Genomic DNA, 12,799 nt, shown 5'->3' with positions numbered 1-12,799 from the left:
TACTCCCAGCTGTATGCCCTTAACGTGGCAATTTCAGAGGAGGCAATCAACACATACTTACAGTCTATACCATTGCCGGCTCTTACCCCAGGTCAGCAGGATTTTTTGGACAAGCCCATTGAGGTAGAGGAGGTCCTTCGGGCCATCAAGGCACTGAAGCCAGGCAAAGCCCCTGGCCTAGATGGCTTCACGGGAGCTTACTACCGCAAATTTGCCACGCAGTTAGCAACCCCAATGGTTGATGCCTTTAACTCTCTTTTGCATGGGAACTCGTTTACGTCCGAAACTAATACGGCGGGCATAACGGTTTTAGCCAAGCCTGGGAGGGACCCCACTCGCTGTAGTTCCTATCGGCCAATATCTTTAATAAACCTCTATTTGAAAATTTTGGCTAGAATATTAGCGGCAAGACTAAACGGAGTTTTACCAGGACTGGTGCATAGCGACCAGGTGGGCTTTGTCCCTGGCCGTCTGGCAGCGGATAACGTGCGCAGAATCACAGACATTATAGACTTAGTGCATAAAGACAATGTCCCAGCGGCTCTTCTTGCCTTTAGACGCAGAGAAAGCCTTTGATTTAGTGCACTGGGCCTTCTTATTTAAGACCTTACGGACCATGGGATTCGGGGACACGTTTCTTAAATGGATAGAGAAACTTTATGAGCACCCCCTTGCTAAGGTAAAAACCAATGGAAGTTACGGGCCTCCCTTCACAATTCAGAGGGGGACGAGGCAGGGGTGCCCCCTATCTCCACCGTTATTTGCCTTGTTCTTAGAACCCTTTGCCACAAGAATTCGAGGAGCTGACGATATAACGGGTATACACCTGGGGGACGCCCACTTCAAAATATCATTGTTTGCGGACGATGTTATGCTTACTCTCACGAACCCAGAATTGTCACTGAAAGGAGTCATGCGGGAGTTGGGGGAATACATGCAGGTATCGGGTATGAAAGTTAATTATGAAAAATCTGAACTCCTTAATCTAACCATATCTCCAACGGCAGTAGGAACACTGCGCCAACTTTTCCCTTTTAAATGGGCCGCCACCTCACTTAAATACTTAAGGGTACAGTTGGGGTCTCACACAAAACAATTGTTTGACTTAAATTATCGTCCTCTATTAACAGCTTTTCAGAGCAATTTGGATGAGTGGCAGAGACAAACGCACTCATGGCTGGGTCGTTTAGCGATCCTGAAAATGAATATTCTACCCAGATTTTTATATTTTTTTACCACCATTCCTATTTGCCTCCCACCGTCGTTGCTGAAAAAGTGGCAGCAAATCTTATGCCGCTTCATTTGGAGGAGGAGACTGCCAAGGGTAGCGAGTGCCACACTATATCGCTCTAAACCAAGAGGGGGATTACACTTACCTAATTTATCATGGTATTATTGCACTGCCCAACTGCGTGCATTAGTGGCTTTGCACCGCATGCATGACTTGCCTCAGTGGGTGAGACTTGAACAAGCTGTCTTGGGCTCCTTTCCGATATCCGCTATACCTTGGCAACCGCGCACCTCCTGGGGTAACTCACTCTACCTCCCATATGCTTTGTCAACTACTTTATGGCTATGGCGGAAGTGGAAGCCTATATTAATGGGATCCGAGCCATATTCCACCATGAAGCAGTTATTCACCAGTTTAGCTGATTCGGGAGTAGAGGGCTCTGCTTCAGCCAAGAGATGGGTGCAGGCGGGCATAACTAGAGTGGACCATGTGTTCCAACAGGGTGCCATGCTTTCCTGGGAACAAATTAAATCTCTCTATTTACTTAGCGACAAAGATTTTTTATTATACGCAAAAATTTACCATTTCATTCACCAGGGAATTAGGAAGGGTTCTTTGAGAACCACAGGGACCCTGTTTGAAAATTTTTGTAAACATGCCACTGCTTGTCGTGGCATCATTTCCAAAATATATGCTCTTTTAAATGGGAAAGGGAGTGCATCCCCAACTTATCGCACTAAATGGGAGTTAGACTTTCAAAAGAAGCTAGATGATCAGGAATGGGATGCTATATATATCATGGCCTATAAATGCTCGCTTTCTGCAGGGTTGTAGGAAAACTGCTATAAGTTATTATATTGATGGCACTATACTCCTGTCCGATAATAGGAACCCAGATCCCCACATCCTCTCCAACAGGATGTGGGGATCTGGGTTCCTATTATCACGTTTGGTGGACGTGCCCTAAAATAGCACTGGTCTGGAAAGGAGTGTTTGCATGGCTTAGCCCAGATACTCAACGGGCCGGTTGACCCACAACCGTGGCATGCCCTTCTAGGTCTACCACTTCCAGACTGTCCAGCGGCTCAACAGAAATTTATATTGCAAGTTTGTATTGCCACAAGGGCAGAAATCGCGTTATACTGGAAACAATCGACCACCCCTTCGTTGGCCATAATACTCAGACGCTTACACTCTTACTATCAGTTGGGTAGATTGACAGCTATCCATCACGATCGTTTGCCTGCCTTTCAAAAAATATGGGAACCATTTCACAAATGGCTATGTGTGCAAGTTTAACTATACTCCTTGTTTCAGGAGAAGAACGAGGTACATTTCCAGCAAACCCCTAGCTACAGTCTCCCAAAGTGCGGTATTGCAACTCTCTACTCATCTGATGTGCATTTATAGTTGACCCCCAGATGACCTGTGCATACTACAATGTCTTGTTGGCAGATAACATTAGACCATCTATGAGCTTTGCGTCTTATTGATACCAATTTGATCATACTAATTTTGAGTATTCTTATTCATTTTGATGCTTATAATTTTCTTTGCCTACGACGCTTGGCATACTGTATTTGTATCTGCTTTGGTATTTCCTCTTATATTCTCTCTTTATTTTCCTATTTCCTATTTTCCACTTTATGATTCTTATTGCCTATGTTCTACACTTTTTATTTCCCTATTTATTTATTTCTCCGTTTCCTTATTTGTTATCTCTATGCCTTTTGTAGGTTCTGTATGCTTATCACGGTAGTGGGGGGGGGGGAGAGAGGAGACACTGGGGTATGTTTTGTCTCCCAAAATCTCTGAAAACTTTTATAACACATTTCATTGCATCTATGTACTGTGATTACTTAGTATTGTGTAGAGATGCACACTCTATGCGTTTTTGTTCTTGTATTGTTGGTTTCTGCGAATTGCTGAAAATAAAAATGTTTAAATACAAAAAAAAAAACCTCTTAATTTGTAACTCCCGTAGATTAACATTATGGGACACTTTCAGGATTGAAGCGTAACACTGCCTTAGCATAAGGGCATCAAGCTCTCCCTCCAGATCTGCCTGCCATTGCTGGACAAGCTTATCAAAAATAGGATAGGTTTTAATATGTTGTGTAGTGTAAAAAAAAAAAAAAAGCATATAACTATGATAAGGAACCCTGCTTATTAGCGAAGAATTATCCAATGCCCCAGAATCTTCTGACCTAATATTTTGAAAATGGGCCCAGATTTGCCCATATTACTAACAAGTGTTAGTCCAGTCTTAGACTAGTGTTAATGCATTCTTTGTCTGAGCTCAGTGTTTCCTGTTGGCTAGTACTGAAATGTTATCTGTTATTAATCAGGTTTTTGCTAGTCTGTCTACAGTTGGCCTTTGAAAGAATACTGGGAGGTTGATGTCACTGCAGGAGTATATACTCTGACATCAGTTTGCTCTGTCTCCATCTGCTGGTAGAGGTGCATAACCCACTGGTCCTGAATTAATCTGTCTGGTTTAAGGAAAATGAGATTATCAGGTAAGTAATAATTTCTCATTATACAACAGAAACAGCTTGATTCGCCATACAGGAATATTCGAATTAGCTCAACTGCTGTGATTGGAAAGGTGGGTTCTATTTAACTTAATATGGGCCTTGTTTAGGCAGCTTTTTTCAACTGGAGCTAATTTGTGTTAGCTATGACGGTGTGAAGACTTGTACAGTTGAAACTTTTTTTTTTTATTCTTAATTACTTTTGGAATATTTCTAAAATTCTTTCACCATGAAAGTGTAGAGTGTTATATAGATCAAAATAAACTACTATTTTAATATATTTGAATCTTATACTGATATCTTATCTTATACTGATATCTTACCCTATGAATCTTTTATACTGATATCTTGGTATGAACGCCTTTATGTCTGCTGATTTTGTACTGTGCACTATCATGTATATAGTTATAGTTATAGTTCTATTCCATAGCATCTACCCATTGATGCTTGTTATATGTAAGGGCTCCTCCCAAAAATTATTTATATGTTGCCTAGTTCACTTTGTTATCTGTTATATGTACGGGCACTGCCCAATGGTTTTTTTTTTCACTGTGAACCGATACGATGTGCGAACGGATATCTGTATAAAAGAAATGTTAAATAAATAAATAAATATTTTGATTTGTACTATTTTAAACAGAATGTGAAAAATGTATAAGGATGTGAAGACTTCTGCAAGGCGCTGTACTTTTATCCAGTGAAATTTCAAAGCCATTTGTGCACATAAAACACGGGTTTATACATGTAAATGGCATGTTCTGAAATTGCTTGCAGTTTGTGCATGTAGACAGATGTACAATGTTTCAGGCACTTTTTTACATGCACAAAAGCGACGATCCAGAAAATGAAGTTGGGGTGAGTTTGGATTTATTACACGCATACTTCTTGATTTTTGCAAAGTGTGCGTGTAAATTCACATGCAGAAGTTGTGTTGCAAGGAGCAGGTATAACTTTTTTGAACACACAAGTCCATTTTGAAAATTGGTGTAAGTTATGCACATAGTTGCCATAAAAGTTACCCTTTATGTTACAAAATTACCCTCCCTATAGCTAAACTATTGGCGGTTTTTCCTAATGAAATCCTGTTTGTAGCAGGAATGTTTTACTCCGTATTGTCCCAATTTCTAGTAGATACACATGGTTGTCTTGTTAGATCCCTGCTGCTCATTTAACTTCTCCACTCTCCGCAGCCCCTATAGGAGCCAACTTTTGAAAACGACTGGGGATGCTAAAAACACAAATTACCTGACCCTAGACACAGTGAAGGAGTTTGCTAATATTGGAGGTGCTCAAGCACCCACAGAACTTACTCCTGTGCCCTTCCTATCCCACATTGACTTTTACAGCTTGATTCACTTTTTTTCTCCATAGAGTAACATATATAATGGGAGCTAAGCCTTGGTGACTCAGGCCCTTAGTTTGATTTAGAGACCACCCCCCCCCCCCACTCAGCTTTCCCTCCACTTACTTCTGTTTTCTCCGTTTCCTCTGAGGGCAATGATTTTGTTGTAGTTTCTGGCTGTTCTATAGATTCTGCTGCATTCTCCTGTATCGGAGGATCCTTTCCAGTAGCTTTGGGGAGAATTCCAGCCCCTTCTTCTTCGCAGGATGTCCCAGCATCTGGCTCCTGCATCACTTCGGGTGCTTTAGAGGTTTTGCTCACATAGACTGGATTCTTTCCTCTTCTTCGTCCTTCTTGAGGCATAATTCAGTAGCTTCAAATTTAAAAAAAACAAACAAACCTGAGTAAAGTAGCAGACCACCATCAAATCAAAATCTTCACAAAATTAAATCCACAACTAAAAAGGCTATGGAGAGCTCAGTGGCCCTTTTGCCTAATATTTGTTTTTCTCAAATTTGAATTAAAATGGAAACTTTTTAGGGTTACAACAAGTCATACATCTGTTTGTATGCATTGTGCTACAACAGCAGAGAGCTGTAAAATGAGGCACCAGAGACTTAGTAACAGCAGTAGCTCAGCAGGATGCAATATTCACAACTTTGCTGTTCCACCACCAGGGGCGGATTGGCCTATCGGGATCGGGCTTCCCCCGGTGGGCCGGTCTAGCTGGTCACGTGGTGTCGACTGCGTGGCTCTTCCTCAGCCCAGCCTCAGCGCCTCCCAGCCAGCCCCCGCCAGAGACCAAGCCGGCGGGGGCCGAAGAAAAGAAGATGGGCGCCTCCCAGCCAGCCTCAAGCGGAGGCTGGCTGGGTGGCGCCAATCTACATTTTTTCGGCCTCTGCCGGCTTGGTCTCTGGCGGGGGCTGGCTGGGAGGCACCCATCTTCTTTTCTTCGGCCTCCACCGGCCTCAATTTTAATTTCTTTGGCCCCCACCCAGCGGGGGGTGTGTGTGTGTGTGTGTGTGTGAGAGAGAGAGACTGGTTGGGGAGATGATTGGTGTGTGAGAGACAGAAACTGGTCTTGAGGGTATGACTGGTGTATGTATGTGAGAGAGAGAGAAGAGACTGGTTGTGGTCCGTGAGGACAGCTTCAGCAGCTACTGCTGCTTCTGGTGTGGCCTGCAAGGGAAAGGAGTAGGAAAACTGCTGGAGAGGGAAGGTAAAGGTGGCTTTTTAAGTTCATTTTTCTTGATTGTCTACCATTTTAATTATTGGGTAGTATGTGATGTCTGCTGTTTGAAATATTTTATTGGTGTTTGGTAAAGGTTTCAAAATTTGCTTGAGTCTTTAATTATTGGATATTCTATTCATCAGCTGTTTTGAAATTATTTTATTAGTATGATTTTATAATTTTGATTCATGATTTATATATCTTCATTTTATTGATTGTTTCATGAGGAATGGTGACATTTTTGTTTTTCCATTGTTGCACTGTATGGAGTATGGCATGATACGTTTTAGTTTAGTTTTTGTCTGCACATTTCTGTTTATTCTGTATTTGGTGAGAGTTTGTGTTCTGCATGCAAAGACTGAGATGAAGCATTCTTTTAGCATGTGGTTTCTCTGTAGGGATCTGTAGTAGCTTGGCCTGTTCTGTTTTCCTGATAGGAGGTGTATTGATATTTTAGATTCTGGTGTAATATTTGTGGTATTCTTTTTCATAGGTGGGGTTGTTATTCTTTGAGTTTTGGCAAATAGTACTGTGATACGGGAGGACCATGCCGAAATATAGAGGTGTGTACATATATATGTAAATTATATTGTATATGTAATTGGGTACCCATGGGCCAGTATGGAGAAAAATCCCTCTGGCCACTATTTTCCGACAATCCGCCCCTGTCCACCACCATTATAAACAAATGCTGGTGATTATTAAAAATCCAGTTTTTCCAGTTTCAAAGAGTGGCCCCTCAAATCGGAATAATCCTTCCAGTATTCAAGACAAAAGAATACTTTTTTTGAAAGCTAGTTGCTTTCTTCCTCTCGAATTTCGGAAGCCAGAAACCTTCAGATGGAGGTTAAGCAAAGCCCCAAGGCAGGTAGGTCTTGGCTTTCACATTCTAGGTTCAGAAGGTGCGAGTGTTATGAGACTTCTCCTTTATTTTTTCTGTGTTGCTGAAAATTTGCTTACCTGTAAAAGAAAGTGGTTCACCAGCCACATAATTGGATCATATGACTGTCTGGCACCAAGCAGAACATATTTCCAGAACGGAGCATGCTTAGGACTTCCTGTGCAGGAGCAAACCTGCAGCTGCTTTCAGTTTCCAATTTAACCAAACTACGAGTGGGAAGAAGCAACTCCCAAAAAGGAGGAAAGTGGGTTTGATTTATGAACTGCTATCTTTAGAAAATATCATTGAGAGTAATAACTTTACTTCTGCTAACAACCAGCAGCTAACCTGTCAGTTAATACTCTAGCAAGAATTGTCTTCAGCTATGAAGTGGAGAACAAGACAATTGCCAATGGACTAAACAGATGATTTTGTTGAGAGCCCCCTTTTTTTAAATTTTGATATATACCATGTATGTATACATACATATACACACATGTATAAATAACCAGTGCTTATCTAATACAAAACAAAAACACACTCTAAATAGAGTAGGATAAAAGCACTTTCACTATAATCAAACAAAAATTAAATCACTAACGGGCCGATGGAGCGCACTGTTACCCCTGGTTTAGCTGCGCGTTTTCGACACGCTAGCTTTACCCCTTATACAGTATGGGGTAATAGCGTGTTGAAAACATGCGCCAAACCCCCCCCCCCCCCCCCAAAACTAATAGCATCCGCAACATGCAAATGCATGTTGATGGCCCTATTAGTTATTCCCGCGCGATCCAGAAAGCAAAATGTGCAGCGACCTGACCCTTCCCTCTTGGGCAGTAGGCCTTGGGGAGATATCCTCGGTGCGAAAGGACAATGTACCACCTGGAGAGCGGGTTGCTTGTGGCTGAGGCGCTGTCTATGACTACAAAGCCGGCATGCCTGGGCTTGGTGGGCTGATCTGTCTGGGTGTCTGCTGCATCCTGCTGGTGATGTGGCATGCTGGAGGCAAGTGGGGACTCGCCAGCTTGCTCCCGTTGCATACACTGCCTCCATAACAACATGCAAATTTTCTCTCATGCATATTCATTGTGGATATCCTGAAAACCCGACTGGCTCGGGGGGTCCCCAGGACAGGGTTGAGAACCACTGCTTTATGGATCCACAGGGTTTATTCCATGCCCCTTTGAATTCCTTCACAGTTTGTCTTCACCACTTCCTCCGGAAGGGCATTCCAGGCATCCACCACCCTCTCCGTGAAGAAATACTTCCTGACATTGGTTATAAGACTTCATCCCTGGAGTTTCAAATCATGACCCCTAGTTCTACTGATTTTTTTTTTTTTTTTTTTTTTCCAACGGAAAAGGTTTGTTAACCATGGATCTTTAAAACCTTTTTCACCCCTGCTCCTCCTCTCCTCCAGGGTATACATATTTAGATTCTTCAATCTCTCCTCATAAGTCATTTTATGTAGACCCTCCACCTTTTTGGTCGCCCTTCTCTGGACCGCCTCCATCCTGTCTCTGTCCCTTTGGAGATACGATCTCCAGAACTGAACACAGTACTCCAGGAGAGGCCTCACCAAGGCCCTGTACAAGGGGATCACTTCCTTTCTCTTAGTAGATATTCCTCTCTCTCTCTCTGCAGCCCAGCATTCTTCTGGCTTTAGCTATCGCCTTGTCACATTGTTTTGCCGACTTGTGATCATTAGACACTATCAGCCCAAGGTCTCTCGCCTGCTCTGTGGACATCAACCCTTCACCCACCATCAAATATAGTTCTTTCGCATTTCCACACCCTATATACATTACTGCACTTCTTGGCATTGAATCTCAGCTGCCATATCTTTGACCACTCGTCCAGCTTCCTTAAATCCTGTCTCATTCTCTCCACTCCTTCCGGTGTGTCCACTCTGTTGCAGATCTTAGTATCATCTTCAAAAAGACAAACCTTACCTTCTATCCCATCCGCAATGTCGCTCACAAAGATATTGAACGGGACCGGTCCCAACACCAATCCTTGCGGCACTCCGCTTAACACCGCTGTCTCTTCAGAGTAAGTTGCATTTACTATCACACATTGTCTTCTGTCCGTCAACCAGTTTACAATCCAGGCCACCACCTTGGCACTCGCTCCTAAGCTTCTCATTTTATTCACAAGCCTCCTGTGCGGGACCGTATCAAAAGGTTTGCTGAAATCCAAGTAGATGACATCAAGCGCTCTTCCTCGATCCAATTCTCTAGTCACCCAATCAAAAACGTCAAACAGATTTGTCTGACAGGACCTTCCCCTGATGAATCCATGCTGCCTCATGTCCAGAAATTCTTCTGACTGTAGATAGTTCACTATTCATTCTTTCAGCAATGACTCCATTACTTTTCCCACCACCGAGGTGAGGCTAACCGGCCTAGTTACCAGCCTCCTCTCTGCTCCCACTCTTGTGAAGTGGGACCACCACCGCTCTTCTCCAATCACTCGGCACCACTCCCATTTCTAGGCATCTAGTGAACAGGTCACGCAGCAGACCCGCCAGCACATCTCTGAGCTCCCTCAGTATCCTGGGATGAACCTCATCAGGTCCCATGGCTTTGTCCACTTTCAGTTTTCCTAGCTCTTCCCATACGTTCTCTTATGTAAACTGAGTTTCTTCTACTCCACTCCCCTCCAGTTTCTTGTTAACTAGCGACGGTCCTTCTCCAGGGTCCTCTTTAGTGAACACCGAACTGAAGTATTCATTTAATATTTCTGCCATTTCTTCGTCTCTCTCTGCCCATTGATCCTTTTCTCTTTCAATTTCACTATACCACTTTGGACTTTTCTCCTTTCTCTAATGTATCTGAAAAATATTTTGTCACCTTGTTTTACCTCTTTGGCAATCCTTTCTTCCGCTTGACTTTTTGCTTTCTTGATTACTTTGTTCATCTTCCTCAGTTCCACCAGATATTCTTCCTTGTGATCCTCCCTTTGGGATTCTTTGTTTCTTAAACATATACCTATGAGCTTGTTTCGATACCCAGCAGGGCAAGGTATATCCAACAGGGTGGTGAAGTTGCAGGAGAAAGTTTCTCGTCTTCTACATCTCCCAGTTCCGAGGGTCTGGGATTACCTGCTGGTCCTGGGGTCCATTGCCTCAACGTTGGACCTGGTTCCGTGGACATTTGCTCATATATGGCCACTGCAGGGGGGCATTGTTGTCCAGGTGGGATCAGAGGTCAGAAAAGTATTTATTTTGAACCCTTGCCTCTACGGAGGGATGCCAAGTTCAGCCTGGCATGGTGATTGTCTAAGGAATTTGGACAGGGGGATGGACCTCAAAGTTCTGGATTGAGTGGTGCTGACCACAGATGCCAGTCTAAATGGCTGGGGAGCAGTGTTCCTGGGACGTTCGGTCCTGGGTCTCTGGTTGAGGGTGGAGAAGGCCTGGTCCATTAATTGTCTGGAAACAAAAGCGGTACGCAGAGCTCTGGAGGTGTTTCTGCCGCTGGTCCACGGTTGAATGGTACAAGTGTTTTTGGACAATGCAACAACGGTGGCATACATCAACTACCAAGGAGGAACAAAGAGTCACACTGTGGCTCGGGCAGCTTAGCTGCTGTTTATGTGGGCAGAGCGTCACCTCGAAGGGATTGTGACCTCTCACGTAGCAGGAGTAGACACCGTGCAAGCAGATTTCTTGAGCCGACAGCAATTGGATCTCAGGAAATGGGAGCTGTCCCCGGAGGCCTGGAATCGCATTTGTGCCAGATGGGGAGTGCCTTAGCTGGATCTTATGGCGATGGGGGTCAACACGAAGACGTCAAGGTTCTTCAGTCGCAGAAGAGAAGTCGGTTCGGTGGGACTAGATGCCCTGCTGTGCCCTTGGCTGACGGGGATTCTTCTGTATTTGTTTCTTCCATGGCCGCTCATAGGGCGAGTGTTACGTCGCATAGAAGCTCATCCAGGGTCAGTGGTTCTGGTGGTGCCGTTCGTGGACTTGGTGCATCTGTCGGTGGGCAGTCCTCTCCGATTGGCTCATCTGCCGGAGTTGCTGAGGCAAGGTCCCATATTTTCGGATCAGGAGGATCACTTTTGTCTCACAGCTTGGCTTTTGAGAGGTGGCGGCTGCGCATAAAGGAATATTCTGAGCCGGTTATTTCTACCCTTCTCCGGGCTAGACGTCCTTCTACTTTTATGGCTTATGTTAGGTTTTGGAAGGAGGTTGGATCCTCTGCTGGCATTCGTCCCGGATATTTTGTCCTCTCTGCAGCAGGGTTTGGCTTTTAGTTCACTTTGAGTCCAGGTTTCAGCCTTGGGTTGTCTCGGGCAAGGCGCGGGGCAGGCTCTTGGTGTCTCATCCCGATTGTCGTCCATTTCCTGAAGGGCGTGAAGCATTTGAAACCTCCGGTTCGCAAGGTCTGTCCGGATTGGAACCTCAGATTTGGTCTTGAGGGTTCATATTTGTATGACAAACATGATATTCCACCAAGTCCATATGTCTAGAAAGACTAATCTTTCCAGTTTGTAAGGAAGACTTGTTTGTATTTTTATGTTGCCTATTCAAAGTTAGGCTCTAGGTGGCATAAAACTGATATCAAGCGAAATCACGTGACATCTTGAGCTGGTAGGATGTGATCTGCCTAGCTCCGATTTCCCTCTCCCAACATCCACCCCCCATCTGCTACAAATTGTTGATTTGTATCGCCGAAGAATCTAACACCTTGACTTGGGAAGCTACTGACCTGATTTCAGGGTATGTCGACCCGTTTCAGCCGGAAAGAAAAAGAGAAGTCCGAGGCAGTTACCAACAAAATGGCGGATGGCACACCAGCTAAAGAGCAGGCACCGAGACAGGACAACACCCTTTAGGAACCTAAAACAGCAGTGGTTGAAGTGTTATCCCCTGAATTTCAGAAGATAGTAGACAAATTTGAAGACTTCACCTCCCGCATGCAAATATGTGAGACTCGCTGTCAAGACTTGGAACAGCGGACATCTGATAACCAGGATGCGATTACGGCCATGAAGGATGAACTGCAGGCCACAAAACAACAAGTACAAAGACAGGAAAAACGACTGGAGGAGCTAGAAAATCGCTCCAGGTGCAATAATCTACGCTTCATAGGGATATCAGTATCTGTGTCTGGCAGAGAGCTGCTCCCATTCCTAGAGCAGTGGCTGGTAAGCGAGCTGGGCGTTTCCACCACATGAGGCCCATTAAAAATAGAGAGGGCCCACCGGCTCGGCGCCAAACACACCGATACGGGAAAACCAAGAGTAGTGATAGTGAAATTTTTGGATTTTGTCCATAAACGGAAATCCTACAGAGCTTGCGAGCTGCTAAGACCCTGCACCACAACAATACCAAAGTTTTGGTATTTCAAGATTATTTGCAAAAATTGTCCACGCTACGAAAAGAATTCGTGCCGGTATGCAAAAGACTACACACCTTGGGGTTGGGGTTTGCTCTCCTATACCCTGCAAAATTGCGAGTTGCGTGTCCGGATGGAATTAAATGGTTTGCTAAGGCAGCCATGGCACAATAACTAGTGAATACCATGGAAACCGCCCATGGATCCGGAGGCAAATGATTCCCACTTTGAGCTGG

General features: G+C 44.2%; 2 protein-coding genes across 2 annotated transcripts in view; one reads left to right on the top strand and one right to left on the bottom strand.

Moving 5' to 3' along the window:
* NUP43 (nucleoporin 43) overlaps positions 1-12,799 on the top strand; it is a 123,987-nt gene that overhangs the window by 24,705 nt on the left and 86,483 nt on the right. The window lies entirely within an intron of this gene.
* Positions 1-12,799, bottom strand: part of LOC115087202 (neurofilament heavy polypeptide-like) — a 122,114-nt gene that overhangs the window by 56,291 nt on the left and 53,024 nt on the right. Inside the window, exon 2 of the mRNA XM_029594085.1 lies at positions 5,234-5,480. Within this exon, the coding sequence (XP_029449945.1) occupies positions 5,234-5,470 (237 nt within the window). The 5' untranslated portion in view covers positions 5,471-5,480. The remainder of the gene's footprint in view (positions 1-5,233; positions 5,481-12,799) is intronic.

Source organism: Rhinatrema bivittatum, chromosome 3 (assembly GCF_901001135.1).
Source record: "Rhinatrema bivittatum chromosome 3, aRhiBiv1.1, whole genome shotgun sequence".
Lineage (NCBI taxonomy): Eukaryota > Metazoa > Chordata > Amphibia > Gymnophiona > Rhinatrematidae > Rhinatrema > Rhinatrema bivittatum.
Note: the sequence above shows the minus strand (reverse complement) of the source record. Positions and strands in the feature narration are given on the sequence as shown.